Below are 16,893 nucleotides of genomic sequence, written 5' to 3'. Positions count from 1 at the left end.
GCCTTCTCGGTGCTGGCACCCGCCCTGTGGAACACCCTCCCTTCCAATGTCAAAGAACACCTGAAGGCAGCCGTGGTGACTTCTGTTTCAGTGTATCTGAAGAAGTGTGCATGCACACGAAAGCTCATACCAATCACAAACTTACTTGGTCTCTAAGGTGCTACTGGAAGAAAATATATATTTTTTTACAGTATTTTGTTTCGACTACACTAGACCAACACGGCTACCTACCTGTAACTAAAAATTTGGGATTAAAGTCTCTGCTCTTGATGCTTAGCATCATGGTGCCACCTGGTGTCTGGCCCATATTACTGCCTCTTCTGGATTCTTTTGCAATCATTGTTAAGAGAGTTTGGTGCGATAGGAGACTACTTCAAGTACTCTGCACATCAATTTGTCCCACTTTTTTTTTAACTCTGCAAAAATTCTGAGCATGGACAATACTGGGATAAGTGTGCACACTCAAGGCAGTGGAACTACTCTCACACCCATTCATTTTGAAGGAGGGGATATTGCCGATTGCTTGCCCCCGGCCTCTCTTACTAAAGCTGTGGGATATAATTGTAGCCTCATATAAAACAGCATGCTTAGCTCTAGTTAATGGATGAAAGGGTTAAGACCATAGAGTAAGCTTTTTTCCTAGACTCAACCAGTTTCTGCCCCCTCACCTCTGTTGGCAAACGGTTAGGAAGATCCTTTGTTCGCTTTCTTTCTACTGTTTGTCTTCTTCCAACATGTGAACTTGGTCAGATAGGATGTGTGTGAGCTTGATCGCTCCAAGCTCAGACCACTTGTTCAGAAACGTTTTACTATATTTTGTAACCCAAAATTTCTGCCTGTGTTTTCTTGCTGCTGTACAGAAAAACGCATGAATCTGACCTTTGGAAAGTTTGTAAGTAAAAACCATTTTAACATACCCAACTCTGTGGTCTATTCTAGGCTAAGAGCGTAGAAAGGGGAAGTGTTGTAAGTGACTTAAAACAGGATATTTAAAAGCCTATATTCCCATACTTTTCTTTGCTGCATGTTCTGTGTTTCGAAACTTCTGCTGGGGCTCTCTTTTAATGGAGAGTATACCACCTTGCCTTGGGATCTAGGGATCCAATGAATTCTTCTTTTATAATAACCAAATAACTGACACATACCATGCTTGTACTGGCTGCATTAAATGCAATCCAAGACCCAGTAGAGCAGAGTTCAAGACCCCACTCGGCCATAAAGCTTATTGAGTGACCTTGGGCCAGTCACTACTTCTCAGCCTCACAGGGTTGTTAAGGGGAAAATATGGGGGAGGGGAGAACCATCCACACCACTTTGAACTTTTTGGAGGAAAAATGGGATATAAATGTCATAATAAATCTAGCTGGTAAAAACGTAATATAAATGCGGAGAGGGGACTGTATGGGCCTGCACGTGTTGTTGAACTCGAACTCTATATGAGGACCTGAACTTTGGCCTTTGTGCAGAACATGAATATCCCCACTAAAGCTTTGCTTTTTGCACCTGTTTGCATGCAAAATTTCAATTTATATTGCTGACCTTTGTTGCTGTAATGCAGAGGCAGGAATAGGAAGCTGGGAAAATGCTTTCAAAAGATTTATTTATTTTATTGCATAAATTACATACTGCTTGATTGTAAAAAAAGCAAGCAAGCAAGCAAGCCTCCAAGTCAGGCACCCCCAAACTTGGCCCTCCAGATGTTTTTGGACTACAATTCCCATCATCCCTGACCACTGGTCCTGTTAGCTAGGGATGATGGGAGTTGTAGTCCCAAAATATCTGGAGGGCCGAGTTTGGGGCTGCCTAGTGGTTCACAAAAAGAAAACAGAGGTATCAATTATCACTATACTTCTGCTTCATCTCGACGAGTTACGGTCCTTGGGGAATCAACTTTGGCTTTCAGGCAGGTCTTTGCAAGGCAGTAGCAAGCCCTTTCTGTGAAAATGAAGCTTTATAATTCCACGTAATAGATTCTTCTGCATCTTTTCAGACATCTCTGAGGGACACAAAACATCTGCTGTTAGCGAGAGCTCTTTTTACAAGCGGAGGATAGCTCAGTGTGAATGGGTGTCCTGGATGACCTTCCCCAAAACCACATGTGCAGGCCATGACATTTCTGAGGGTGTACTGGTTTTGATCTGACCCTGTCAACCAGTGGTTGAGAACCTGTGGCTCTCCTGAGGTTGTTGGACTACAAAGGTGACCCGGAAACTACAATTAATCCAGAATGCGGCAGCTGGACTGGTGATTGGGAGCAGCCGCCGAGACCACATAACACCGGTCTTGAAAGACCTGCATTGGCTCCCAGTACGTTTCCGAGCACAATTCAAAGTGTTGGTGCTGACCTTTAAAGCCCTAAATGGCCTCGGTCCAGTATACCTGAAGGAGCATCTCCATCTCCATCGTTCTGCCCTGACACTGAGGTCCAGTGCCGAGGGCCTTCTGGCGGTTCCCTCGCTGCGAGAAGTCAAGTTACAGGGAACCAGGCAGAGGGCCTTCTTGGTAGTGGCACCCGCCCTGTGGAACGCCCTCCCTCCAGATGTCAAAAAGAAAAACAACTACCAGACTTTTAGAGGACATCTGAAGGCAGCCCTGTTTAGGGAAGCTTTTAATCTTAAAGAAATTAGTGCATTTTAATATTTCTGTTGGAAGCCGCCCAGAGTGGCTGGGGAAACCCAGCCAGATGGGTAGGGTATAAATAATAAATTATTATTATTATAACTCCCATGAGCCTCAGCCAGTATGGCCAATGGTCAGAGTTTATGGGACCTGTAATTCAGCAACACCTGCAGGGCCATAGGTATTCTACCCCTGGACTAAACAGCTTGGAACTGGATTCCTGACAGTCTGCTTCCATACGTACCTGCCCAATTCTTAAAGCTTTCTTCAGTGGCTCCATTCAATGTCCCTACTTTCGAAGGTGGGTGGCAAGCCAACAAGAGACTGTATTTTTAGTCGGGGTGCCTCATGTCTGGAACTCTCTCCCTTGTTTATAGTTGCCAATTCCCTTGGAGATTTTACATGAACATCTGGAAAAGTGGATTTCTTCTCCCCTTTAGCTATCGACGGGATATTTTCCTAACTTTTGTTACTCAACCAACCTGCTGACTCTTTTATCTGCATAAGGCCCCATCTGCAATATACATTGGAAGCAGGATCGTACCACTTTATACAGTCATGGCTTCCCCCAGGGAACCCTGGGAAATGTTGTCTATTAAGGGTTGTGAGAGGAGACCCCATATTCCCTCACGGGGCTACACTTCTCAAAGTCATTTAACAATCCTGCTCCCTTCCTGGGGAACTCTGGGAAGTGTAGCGCTGAGAGGGGAATAGGGGTCTCTTAGTAACTCTAAATGTCCTTAGCAAACTACATTGCCCAGGATTCTTTGGGGAGAAGCCATGGCTGTTTGAAGTGGTACCAGATACTGCATTACATGTCTTGTGTAAAGGTAAAGGTAAAGGGACCCCTGACCATTAGGTCCAGTCATGGAAGACTCTGGCCTGCGAGCCTCATCTTGCTTTATTGGCCGAGGGAGCTGGCGTACAGCTTCCGGGTCATGTGGCCAGCATGACTAAGCCGCTTCTGGCGCACCAGAGCAGTGCACGGAAACGCCGTTTACCTTCCCACTGTAGTGGTACCTATTTATCTACTTGCACTTTGATGTGCTTTCAAACTGCTAGGTTGGCAGGAGCTGGGACCAAGCAACGGGAGCTCACCCTGTTGCAGGGATTCGAACCGCCGACCTTCTGATCGGCAAGCCCTAGGCTCTGTGGTTTAACCCACAGCACCACCCGTGTCCCTACATTCCTTGTGTAGATGGGGCCTAATCAAGGGTGGGGAATAGGTGGCCCTCCAGATGTTGCTAGACTTGAGTCATTCCTGACTACTGACTATGCTGGCTGGGGGTAACGGGTCACAGGTTGTCCATCCTTGGTTTAAATCTTGGGGTGTTTTATATCAACGATTTCATATTTTTATAATGTTTGACATAGTGGAAATCCTGGTGACTGAGAGGGTAACAATATTTTCAATCAAGAAAATGACGATTTCTCCATATGGGGAAAAAAGAAAACTGGAGGAAAGATGTTCTTTGCGCTACACTCCCATTTCAGTTCGCAATATATTATGATTATTTCACATATATAACCTGCCCGTCCTCTGCAAGGTGTGCACAGGTTCTAGTGATACAGTAACCCATCTTCCATAAGGACTGGAGGGTGTAGGACAGGGGTCAGCAAACTTTTTCAGCAGGGGGCCGGTCCACTGTCCCTCAGACCTTGTGGGGGGGCCGGACTATATTTTGAAAAAAAATACTGAACGAATTCCTATGCCCCACAAATAACCCAGAGATGCATTTTAAATAAAAGGACACATTCTACTCATGTAAAAACAGGCTGATTCCTGGACCGTCCGTGGGCCGGATTTAGAAGGCGATTGGGCTGCATCCGGCCCCCGGGCCTTAGTTTGGGGACCCCTGGTGTAGGAGCTGTTATGTTGACTTAGTTGTATTCAACTAAATCTTCCTCAGGGTAGGCCCGTTGAAGTTTAAAGAACCTTAGTTAGTAATTTCCATTCATTTCAGCAGGTCTTCTTTGTGTGAAACTAACTGCCAATGTAAAAATAGTATCGAGTCCCTTGAATCAAATGGGACAGTGTGGTGGCATAAACTGAAGTAAATATAAACCACAATCCAACCAAAATTAACCACTTTTAATCCCCATTATTTCCAGGGACAGATGCTTAAATTGCTCCCCAATGAAATCTTATCAAATGGATCTTTAAAACGCTTAATTTTGTCTGGACAAAATTGTATTCCACCCAAAAAATTTTGCTGGTTCCATTTGACTACTTTCTCCCAACTCCCAACAAGATCCTTTCTTTCTCTCCATCCTTACTGATACTTACCTGTGAAAAAAAGCCTTTCTCTTAATTCACAGCTCCTCCCTTTCATATTGCTGTGTGGATAAGACATCTTCTTGGATTTCTTTTTAATGGCAAATGAAGGAGGAAAGGAAATTATTATTATTAGCAGTAGTATTTTGATTTCTAAATTATTATGATTAATAATACCCGCCCTTCCCTGTAAGATCCCAGGGTGGGTTACAACAATGAATTTTTTTAATCAAAAATTGCTTTCAACAAATTAAAGTCGCGAATATATGGTAAAATAAGAACGTAAGAATGTGCTAAAAATAAGAACATATATCTCCCAGGTGTCTAAGAGCAGCATAAAAAGTTGTGTTTTCAGCAGATGACAAAAACTAGGTAATGAAGGTGCCAGATGCAAACACACTTCTGTGGGGAGGGAATTCTACAACTTAGGGCTGCCTCAGAGAAGTTCCCTTCTCCTGGGCCACCACCACCACACTGAGCTTCTGATCTATTTTTTATTTTATTTAAAAAAATATTTACATTTCCCTCACCCATATGAGCCCGGACAGTGAGGTCTAGCTCCGAGGGCCTTCTGGCGGTTCCCTCACTGCGAGAAGTGAGGTTACAGGGAACTAGGCAGAGGGCCTTCTCGGTAGTGGCACCCGTCCTGTGGAAAATCCTCCCATCAGATGTCAAGGAAATAAACAACTACCTGACTTTTAGAAGACATCTGAAGGCAGCCCTGTTTAGGGAAGTTTTTAATGTCTGATGTTTTATCCTATTTTTAATCTTTTGTTGGAAGCCGCCCAGAGTGGCTGGGGAAACCCAGACAGAAGGGTGGGGTATCAATGATGATGATGACGATGATGATGATGAAATACAATAAAATGCACATAAAACAATGCAAAATAAATATAAAAATGACTGAAAGCAACTGAATAAGCCTGTCAGCATAAATAAAGACCTTCAAGAGATATCTGAGGTGAGAATGAGCTACCCAAGCGAATATGTGTGCGAGTGAGAAATTTGTTCATATAAAACCCAAATCACTGTGTTTTAACTGGAAAAAAGCCATGCTTGAATGGTGGTGGGGGACATTTCTTAGAATCGTAGAGTTGGAAGGGACCCAAGGGTCATCTAGTCCAACCCCCTGCAATGCAGGAATCTCAGCTGAAGCATCCATGACAGGTGACCATTGCAAGGAAAGCTTTTGGCCCTGTCTGTTCCCCCTTTCCACTCACCTGGCTTTGATGCCCCTGATGGGAGTGTCTTCCAAAAACTGCACTGCTGAGCCGGCGATGGCTCCATCACACGGGGTGGCTCCGTGTTGAGGACAAAGAAGTTCTGCTGTGCCGGGTCATAGATGGGCCATTTTGTTCCATTGACATTGGAAGGAGTCGGGTTGCTGAGTAGGAAGCAAAGAAATCATTGTACTGTATACATAGCACTGGTTCTGTGTGAGGCACACAATACACTACTTTGCTTTCTTAAAACAGTGTTATGACAGGTGTGGAGTGCTGCCACCACCACCACCACCAACAACAACAAATTTATTACCTGTAAACATCCCCCCCATCTGACAGGGTTTCCGAAACAACAATGTTGAGTATCAGTGAAATACTTTAGTCGTGTTCATAATTAAGCTAGTTTAATGTCATTGATTTTTGGGGAGGGATAACAGGTCTCCCATTTTCATCATCGTCACATGGGCATACCCAGGATCAAAGCTAGGGGGGCACACCAGCCACGCCCCCAGCCACCCGATTGGCTAGCTGGCAATGACATGGCCAGGATCCCCCCAGGAGGCATGGTCAACGTCCACACACCCCAGAGGAAAGGGGGCCGTTTGCAAGGCAGCACACAGAGCCACCCGTGCTTGCACTCCTGCCTTGCCCGCTCCTTTAATGGCAGCGGTGACTAAAACGAGGCAAGAAGCTGCCTCCGTTGAAGGAAACCTGGAACTGGACCTGGGCTAACTTCAGCCCACACTCTTTCAAGTCACAGCGAGCACAGCACAGAAAGTGCTGCCCCACAATGCTCCACGACACTTCATTATGCAAATGAAGAGCCACGGAACATTGTGGGGCAGCACTTTCTGTGCTGTGCTCGCTGTGACTTGAAGGAGTGTGGGCTGAAGTTAGCCCAGGTCCAGGTCTAGGTTTTTTCAACGGAGGCAGCTTTGCTGCTGCTGCTGCCGTTTCGCTTCAGCCAAGCAGGCTGAGGCGGAGCACAGCAGGCACTGTCCCTGCCTGTCCTCTCCAGCTGCCCTGCTTCCAGCTGCCCTGCTAGGTACACCCATGCATCGTCAGCTATATATTCTAAACTTGGGTTAGAGCCCATTGAGCCAAAGACTAACAAGGCTGTCATTTCACAAATGCATATAGAGGAGGAACAAAGATGATTTCCAGTTAAAAGAGCAACCGTTTCCTTTTTACAGACCGCAGAGACCAATGGATCTGTGATTCCATAATAAGAGACAGATTTGTGCACTTTCTGAGAAATCTGGTATATACAAAGAGTACACTGTGAAACTCAAGATGGGAAGGCATTCCTAATATTTCAGAAAGTCCAAAATATTGGCTCTTTTTGATAACTAGATGGGAGTACTATTTCTGATTATGTTAATCCAATTTCCTTTTTTAAATTTATTTTAGACCAACCAGGCAGTAATCAAATGTGTTAAATTACTATAATGTAACATATACTATTTTTCTTTCTTTCAATGTACATTTTCTTTATTGCAGTTTTATTTCATGGACTAGCATGCATTGTTTGTATTTGTATTTATTTGCAGTTATAAACAGTGGTTCATACAGCTGTTTTTTGTTTTTTTACCACCCCTGCCCCTGCAAAGCACCAAATGTCTTTTTAATTACATTTCACATTTTAGTCCCCACCAATGGCCATGTGGTTTTGGAGGCCTGTAACCATGTTCTGTCAATGTTAAGTATGTAATAAAACTATGCCTGGTTGATTGAGAAGTAGTGATTTTCTTGTCTGTTTGATTCTCTCGTACACGAGTTGTCAGCTTGTCCATTAAAATATCCATTTCTTTTTTGTGATATCCAGAAATTGCATTATAGCTAACTCGTGTATGTGCATGTGTGTACTTTGTACAAAATCTCAAAATGCTCTGCTTTCACACTAATCGGTTGTGCGCTATCCCCAACAAAAATTGCCTGTTAATTGTGCAACTCTGCACTTGCATAAACAACTCTTCTTGCAATCAGTGTTATCAGTGCATAGCAGCTTCCGGAGGTTTTGCGTGCTCATCATGATTTTCAATTAGCGACCACCTGCCTCAGCCCACAAGAGAAGGAAGTGTGGAATTATAGAATAAGTACTACAATAGCTACCTCAGTATAAAGAAATGCAAGCTAGATCCAGAGAGGCGGAGATAATGACATTATTCATAATTAGAATGCACACAAATTATGAAATCAGCTAAAATTTTGAACGCTGAGAATATTAGAAATGCTTCCTAATCTTAGTTCGTTTGCGTGTTTTTTCACTATTTTTATTCACTTTTACACATCAAAAAAGAAAAAGAAAAAACCCATCACCAAAAAGAGAAAAGAAAAGAAAAAGAGGAAAGAAAACTCAATATATCAACTAATATTCTCCTAATATTGAAATAATAATCGTCTTTTCTGTCAACCAGACTTCCCGTCTACTCCCCACCTCAAATTCTCATTGTTTATACACTGCCATAGCATGACAAGTTCTACAGTGGTACCTTGGGTTACAGACACTTGGGTTAAGAACTTTGCTTCAGGATAAGAATGGAAATTGTGCGCCAGCGGTACAGCGGTAGCAGGAGGCTCCATTAGCGAAAGCACGCCTCAGGTTAAGAACTGTTTCAGGTTAAGAACAGACCTCTGGAACGAATTAAGTTATTAACCCGAGGTATCGCTGTATTAGAAGGCTGATTGCCGAAGAATTGATGCTTTTGAATTATGGTGCTGGAGAGTCTTGAGAGTCCCATGGACTGCAAGAAGATCAAACCTATCCATTCTGAAGGAAATCAGCCCTGAGTGCTCACTAGAAGGACAGATCCTGAAGCTGAGGCTCCAATACTTTGGCCACCTCATGAGAAAAGAAGACTCCCTGGAAAAGACCCTGATGTTGGGAAAGATGGAGGGCACAAGGAGAAGGGGACGACAGAGGACGAGATGGTTGGACAGTGTTCTCGAAGCTACCAACATGAGTTTGACCAAACTGCGGGAGGCAGTGGAAGACAGGAGTGCCTGGCGTGCTCTGGTCCATGGGGTCACGAAGAGTCGGACACGACTAAACGACTAAACAACAACATCACTGCTGTATTAAAGTTTGATAATCTTTGATTTGTCTTATCTTTTTCATCATACTTAAAACTACTGCTGAAATTATTCGAATGCTGCAACTGACCTTAAACTATAATTGTTATTTTTCAAATAAGTTTCAAAGACTTCCTGTCTTGAAATAAATACCTATTTTGGTTTTTTCCCCTTTCCCCTCTGACAAGCTATCTAGTTCTGCATATTCGGCCAATTTTTGAATCCATTCTGATCTCCACGGAACACATCCTAATCTTAGTTTGAGGTTGGCTTTTATACAGGCCACCCTCAACTTACCATAGCCAAAACGCATTGGGTTCAGTAGCGGGCGGGATTGACAAAGTATTTCCCCCCCCCCCGGGACACCCACCTACTTTCCACCCCCTTTTATTTTTATTTGCCAAATGTGTAAAGCTGAATGCCAGATAATTAGTGTCCCTATTTTCCAGGGACACTGCTGGATTTACAGAAGCCGTCCCAGTTTCTGATGTGACCCTGGAATGTCCTGCTTTTCCTTATGACATCCCTATTTTCATGGGAGAAATTTTGGAGGGTGTGGAGTTATGTGACCCGCCCCCCCCCCAAGCCAAGGAGATGAGTAACTATACAACATTTAGAAGACATCTGAAGGCAGCTCTGCATAGGGAAGATTTTAAATGCTTAATGTTTTATTGTGTTTTTTAATATATGTTGGAAGCCTGCCAGAGTGTCTGGGGCAACCCAGTCAGATGGGCAGGATCTAAATAATAAAATTATTATTATTATTATTATTATTATTATTACTATTACTATTATTATTATTATTATGGAATAGGAAGCCCCTATTTTCACCAGAGAAATGTTGGGTATGGAATGCTCACAAGTTAAATGCGCATAAATTGTGGGTTACCTGTAAGTTTCATGTTTTCAATCTCAAAGCAATAGACAAGTCTTTTGGCTAAGTCGCCATACTCCTAGAGAAGCGACTGTCTTTGTGCTGTTGAGGCAAGGGTGACCGAAAGGAGAAACCAAAAAGTTCTCTTACCCGCTTCGGGCAAACTCTGCCCAGTACCGCATGACACGGGGGATGAGCTCCAACTCTGCCTTGGTGTGGTTTTCCTTGGTTCCTTTCAAGAGCGTCAAAGTTCCGAAAACATACGGGACCTCCGCTCCGTGGATGGCCCCCAGCCATTCAGGCCAAACAGAGCCAGTGCTGCGGTGGCGGAAAGTATAGACATACACGGGGCTTCCAGCCTCTGTCACCGCTTTGGCGACATCCACGAGTGGGCACACGAAAAAGTAATCGCCGCAGGCTTTTGCCATGGCTGAACGGTACCTTGCTGGGCCTTCGGGTTCTGCCTGACTGTACCTCTCAGCTGCAGCTTTGATGAAGTCACTGGTTGCGTCGCGGACGGTGATCTGCAGCCCCTTCAACAGTTGCTCCCGGGTCAAGAGGCAGTCTTTGGTCGTGTTCAAAAAAGGGCTTGCATATACGACGAAGGCAGACCCTTCATCGGAGGTGGTACCGATCACGATAGGCTTAGCCGTGAAGTTCTTGGATTCTAGAAGCTTCCGCGGATCATCGGGGAGGAAATCCCCATCTGTTGTCGGTGCAAATGGTAGATTCAGAACCACCGTGGGGTCCACAACAAGGAACTGGGCGGTTTGGAACTCTGATGCGTTCTTTCCCTGCAAGCAACTCACCAAAGCAGGGACCTCTTCTTGAGCACAGCCCATCTTCTTGGCCAGCTTCTTACTTCTTCTTCTGGCCTCCTCAGGATTCAGCCAAGCCCAGACTGCAACGGAAGCTCCACTCTCTAGCACAGCACGATGGAAAAGAGGCTGGCTCCCTGGCGAGAGGAGGTGAAACGCAACAGAGGCTGCTCCAGCACTCACGCCAAAAATGGTTATCCGAGTAGGGTCTCCACCAAAGGCAGCTGCATTATGCTTCACCCAAGACATGGCTAGCTGCTGGTCCATCAGGCCCATGTTCCCTGGGACAGCTGGTGGCAACGAAAAGAAGCCTAGAGGCCCTAGGCGGTAATTCATGGAGACCACAATGACATTCTCGGCAGCAGCTAGGAATGCTGCGTCGTACAGCACCAGGGAGCTTGTGCCAGCAAAATAGGCCCCACCATAGATCCAGACAAGGACAGCGGCTGGCTTGGAGGGCCGAGGATGGGGCACCCAGACGTTGAGGTAGAGGCAGTCCTCTGAGAGGGGCGTGTTGGCAGTCCATGTTTCGGCATCCGGAGGTCCGGAAATAACTACCTGGGGGCAGGAATTGCTGAAGTTGGTGGCCTCCAAGACTTGGCTCCATGGCTGACGAGGAACGGGCTTCTGGAAGCGCAGTTTGCCTACAGGGGGCTCAGCGTAGGGGATGCCTAAAAAGGCCGTGACATTGCCAGAGCCAGACGGGAGACGCTTTCCCTGGACAGAGCCACTGCTGGTCACCACCACTAAGTCATCTTCAGCGGCAGAGCTGGATCCCACCAGCAAAAGGATGAGGCACAAGATCCAAGGAAGGAGATGGGGGGCCATTGCAGCAGCTGAAAGGGAAACGTCCCAGAAATTGTAGAATACACAAAATACGATATTTCAGAAGGATCAGTCGGTTGGCCCATCTAGATCAGGATGCCAATGGGAAGCTCAAAAACTGGATCTGAGCACAACAACACTCTTCCTACTTGTGATTCCCAGCAACTGGTTTTCAGAGGAATAACACCTCTGAATAGCCGAGGTAGAATTTCTTATTTTAAAGCCTACTTTTGGTTTTGAAGGACAGCTAGCTCGAAAGTGAAGAGCAGGGGAGTTGGAACCTATTCTTCCTCTTGAGGGCCGCATTCCCACAGTGGTAATCTTCCAGGGGCCACCGGCAGTGATCAGGGCTGGAGCCAAAAGTTAGCAGGGTGTCTCTCAATCTCACTTTCTGCAATCCCCTTTTATTTCTCCCCAACCCTGCTTCCTCTCCTTGCCACCCTGCTTTGCATGCAGGAGGTACAAGGTTCAATCCCCAGCATCTTCAGGTAGACCTGGGAAGGACTCCTGTTAGAGACGCTGGGCAGCTGTTGCCGTCAATGTAGCTTAGTGCAATGTAGCTTAGGCAAGACTAAGCTAAATGGACCAACCGAGCCACATCCACTTGGTGAAATTTCTCCCATCACCTGAGGCATGTGTGCATCTCCTAAGACAGCACAGACTCACCTCTCTTTTTTCCCTGGTGGTTTTTCTGTAATTGTTCTCAGCGTGTTCGTAGTCTCCCTTGCTCCCTTGGAAAGGGTTTCGAGAGACTGGTTGCAATGATTTCAAGAACAGTGATTCATCAAGTTACATATACAGAGTGGGAGGAGACTACATAACAAACGAAATGTTGTTCCAGGTGAAATGGGGTAGTTGAGAAAGATTTCTCATTTGTGTGCAAGAGTTCTCTGCCATGAGGCATGAGATCCTTTTGCACAAGTGCAAAGATGCAAGAGTGTATTGGGAAGTTTTTAATGCTTGATGTTTTAGTGTGTGTGTGTGTGTGTCCTGACTGGCGATATTCCTGTCTGGCGATATTCGCCCCTCCTTTCCTGAAGTTTGTACTTTACTTCTTTTTATTAGCTGTTTTACAATTCATATGTATTTATTATCTAAACTTCACTATCATTAATCTTCCAGTAACTATTATATTTCATTAAAAAAAATATCCTTCCAGTAGCACCTTAGAGACCAACTAAGTTTGTCATTGGTATGAGCTTTCATGTGCATGCACACTTCTTCAGATACCTGAAGAATCAAATCCTGCCCGCAACTACATGCAAGGGTAATACTTTGATAGATAATCCACCAGCGGTTTCCATTCTTCCTTAAACATTTCGTCATTATGCCTTCTTAGTTTGGCAATTAATTCAGCCATTTCAACATAGCCCATCAGTTTCATACGCCATTCCTCTGGTGTTTTATGATGTTTTTATATGTGTTGGAACTGACCAGAGTGGCAGAGGGAACTCTCCTAGAGGGGTGATGATGATGATTGCTGAGCACCATGCCAGATTTGACGGGAGTGCATAAGCTGCTTTTATTCCATACTGTTTTCAGTTAAGAACTGCCTCTTTCACAGCATTTGAACTGCTGCCATTGTTAGGTCCACCCTGCAACGAAGGACAGGGAGAAGCCCAAGAGAGCCTCTTAGACCTCTTTTGTTGCCCATACTGCAATGCAGGAGCCCCGCAGGGCTGCCACTGTGTCTTACTCTCTGGTAGTTGCGGCCAGTACCTACCCACTTACTCCTGCGTATCCAGATGGGTAGGATCCATGATGCACTAAATTGGCATCTGTCAGTCTCAGGAGATGATGGAGGCGTGAGCCTTTGGGGTGAAGCCAAAACTGTTTGAAGGTTGCAGCACCTACTGTGGCTGTAGAGACCAATATGGGAGATAAACGTTTGTTGCAGCTGGAGAAGACGAAGGCATCCAGTTATGTTCCTGCAGATGCACCATGGCCTTTCTTCTCTCTGCCCTCCTCCCAGAGGTCATTTCTCCTCTGTCCATTGCTATGAATACATGGCCTGCCTGCCTGCCTCCAAGCACTGCAGTCATCTGCAAGGGATTCCCACATGGCAGGGTTGATGTTGCCATTTGGAGACATCTTTGTAACGCAGAGTCGGTCTGCCAATGGGCCTGGTACTTGAAGCCCCATAGAGCATATCCTTGGGCAGTGATGGGCAACCTTTTGAGCTTGGTGCGTCAAAATACAGCAAAAAAACGAGCATAACTTGGGTGGTGTGTCACTTCGAGAAAAAAAACCCTAATTTCGCGATATTTATAGTTTGAATAACAAAAATGTATAATTGTAATATATAACTGTATTTAATAAACCAAAAACTAATTATTTAACCAAACCAAAAAACCCTTATTTATCACAAAGTGCCCAGAGTTGTTGAGCTTTTGGGGGGGAGCTGCTGATCAAAGGTTTGGAGGTTTTTTGGGGGGGTGCAAAAGTTGCTGTGCTTTTTTGGGGGGGATGCCCCAAAGCTGCTGCGCTTTTTTGGGGGGGAAAGAGAACAGAAATAAATGATAAATAATACCTTCCCTGGAACTAACACGCAGCACCGACATAGTCTGCTAAAGCGCCAAAAAACCCAGCACAGAACAGGTTAAAAAGCAACGCTGTTACACCCAATCATAGTCTGCCAAAGCGCCAGAAAAACAGCACAGAAAGGGTTAAAAAACCAATCTGGCTACCAGCAACAACAACAAAAAGGGATCCAGGTTTTAACAGCGGAGACAAGCTGTAGTGGAGACAAGCTGTAGCAGGAGTGGGAGAACAAATGGGGGGGAAGAAACAACAGCGTGAATGGGCCGATGGGGCTCGTGCCAGCAGTGTGGGCTTTGTGTGTCACGTCTGACATGCGTGTCATAGGTTCACCATCACTGTTCTTGGGGACCCTGCTGTCTTCCATTGTGTGGTCATGACCAAGCCAGCGTAGACGTCACTGACATAGGAGTGTAAACATGCTGGGAATGTGGGCTTGGGAGAGCGCATTTGTTTGAAACTCTTTCCTGTCCGGCGATATTCAAAATCTTCCTGACGCAGCGCATGTGGAAGCCATTGAGGTGTTGCTAATACCACCTGCTCCAAATTACCATACTTTTCTGTGTATAAAGGTAAAGGTAAACGGACCCCTGACCATTAGGTCCAGTCGTGACCGACTCTGGGGTTGCGGCGCTCATCTCGCGTTATTGGCCGAGGGAGCCGGCATGCAGCTTCCAGGTCATGTGGCCAGCATGACAAAGCCGCTTCTGGCAAACCAGAGCAGCACACGGAAATGCCGTTTACCTTCCCGCCGGAGCGGTACCTATTTATCTACTTGCACTTTGACGTGGTTTCGAACTGCTAGGTTGGCAGGAGCTGGGACTGAGCAACGGGAGCTCACCCCATTGCAGGGATTCGAATCGCTGACCTTCTGATTGGCAAGTCCTAGGCTCAGTGGTTTAACCCACAGCGCCACCTGCGTCCCTTTCTGTGTATAAGACAACCTTTTTTACCCAAAAACAAAGTATAAAATTTTGGGGACGTGCGATTGGTTGTTGCAGCGAGCAGGAGAGTGTCAGTGGTGATTGGGCGGGTGACTGGTGACTGCAGCAATGTCCGCTGTGTATTGGCCGGTGCTGTGTCAATCGGGAGTGCCTTGCGTCTGGATAGGCTGCTTTAGCGACACTCACGATTGAAAGTGAAGCTCTGTAGGGTGAGTGGTTTTTTTTTTGCTAACTGCATCCCAAAGAAGCTATAGAAATGTTTGTGATCCCCCCCAAAAGCTCAACAACTCTTGGCAATCTCCCCCCATTTTCTTAATTTTTAGTCCCCAAAAATAGGAATAGGGGTTCATCTTATACATGGGGGCGTCAAATACAGGGAAAAATATGGTAAATGGGGAACTGAGCAACACACACACACACACACACACACACACACACACACACACACACACACACACATTTAGGCTGCAATCTTAATTCTCGCTACTACAAAGATGACCACAATGATGATGATGATTTTGGTAAAAACATCTCTTTCCAAGGAAAGGGAGATTGTGCAAAGGGAGAGAACAGCAGAGAACATATTAAGCAACACCCACCCACCCTACCATTTCTCCAGAATTATTTCTCCTTCCCCTCAGCACACAAAGTATTCTGGCATAAGTGGGGGCAGTATTCAATGCTAATTCTACTCTGAGTAAACCTATTGAAATTAATAGACCTAATTAGCTTGGGTTCATTGATTCCACAAAGCAGTTAAGTTGAACACCAGCTTGAAGACTCCAAATTTAAATGAAAACCTCCAAACTCAAATGGAAAGAAAACTGTGTGTGTGTGTGGGGGTAGTTAGCAATGTCAACAGAAGCCCCCAAAATTGGGACCAGTAGAGCAGATGGCAGAGAGGTGGACACTAGTTTATTTATTTATTGAATTTATATACCGCCCTATACCCGGAGGTCTCAGGGCGGTTCACGAAATAAAATCAAAATATAAAACCACAAAATACATAATAAAATCAAAAACAACCAAACCCCAACCCCTCCCCCCCCCAAACCGCACACACCACATTTTCAAAGGGCATATGAAATCAATCAAATCAACCGAAAGTGTGGTTAAAACGGAAAGTTTCTGCCTGGCGCCTAAAGGTATATAATGAAGGTACCAGGTTAACTTTGCTGGGGAGAGCATTCTAAAGACAGGGAGCCACTGCAGAGAAGGCTCGTTCTTGTGTTGCCACCCTCTCGAGGAATCGGCACACAGAGAAGGGCCTTGGAAGTTGATCTCAGGGTCCAGGTAGGTTCATATGGAAAGAGGCGGTCCTTGAGGTATTGCAGTCCTGAGCCATTTAAGGCTTTATAGGTCAAAACCAGCACTTTGAATTAGGCCCGGGAACTAACTGCTAGCCTGTGCAGTCATACCAGGATCGGTGCAATATGCTCAAACTGTTCTGCTCCGGTGAGCAACTTAGCCACTGAATTCTGCACTAGCTGAAGTTTCTGAACCATCTTCAGAGGCAGCCCTAGGCACAACACATTGCAGTAATCGAAGCTTGAGGTTACCAGAGCATAGACAACAGTAGTTAGGCTATCCCTGTCCAGATAGGGGCGTAGCTGGGCCACCATCTGAAGCTGAAGGAAGGCACTCCGGGCTACTGAGGCCACCTGAGCCTCGAGCGACAGAAAAGGATCCAGGAGGACCCCCAGGC

The 16,893-nt window shown here is 45.5% G+C and overlaps 1 protein-coding gene across 1 annotated transcript; it reads right to left on the bottom strand.

The window, feature by feature from the left end:
* Window positions 1-1,583: 1,583 nt before the first annotated feature.
* LOC118081089 (cholinesterase) lies at window positions 1,584-12,505 on the bottom strand. The gene is made up of 5 exons (XM_035107255.3): window positions 12,373-12,505; window positions 10,214-11,717; window positions 6,115-6,278; window positions 4,907-4,985; window positions 1,584-1,996 (listed from the first exon to the last, which is right to left on the bottom strand). Exons 2-4 carry the CDS (start codon window positions 11,707-11,709, stop codon window positions 4,933-4,935), a joined length of 1,713 nt encoding a protein of 570 aa, XP_034963146.3. The 5' UTR covers window positions 11,710-11,717; window positions 12,373-12,505; the 3' UTR covers window positions 1,584-1,996; window positions 4,907-4,932.
* Between the last annotated feature and the right edge of the window lie 4,388 nt (window positions 12,506-16,893).

This window comes from Zootoca vivipara, chromosome 2, assembly GCF_965207765.1.
Source record: "Zootoca vivipara chromosome 2, rZooViv2.hap1.1, whole genome shotgun sequence".
Taxonomy (NCBI): Eukaryota; Metazoa; Chordata; class Lepidosauria; order Squamata; family Lacertidae; genus Zootoca; species Zootoca vivipara.
Note: the sequence above shows the minus strand (reverse complement) of the source record. Positions and strands in the feature narration are given on the sequence as shown.

Excerpts from the sequence above, each read along its gene's own strand:
- LOC118081089 (XM_035107255.3), bottom strand. The coding sequence starts at position 11,709 with ATGGCCCCCCATCTCCTTCCTTGGATCTTGTGCCTCATCCTTTTGCTG. Across the intron at positions 6,279-10,213 it reads GCAGAGTTTGCCCGAAGCGG|CAACCCGACTCCTTCCAATG; the intron begins GTAAGAGAACTT and ends CTTCCTACTCAG. Across the intron at positions 4,986-6,114 it reads ATCAGGGGCATCAAAGCCAG|AAATCCAAGAAGATGTCTTA; the intron begins GTGAGTGGAAAG and ends GCCATTAAAAAG.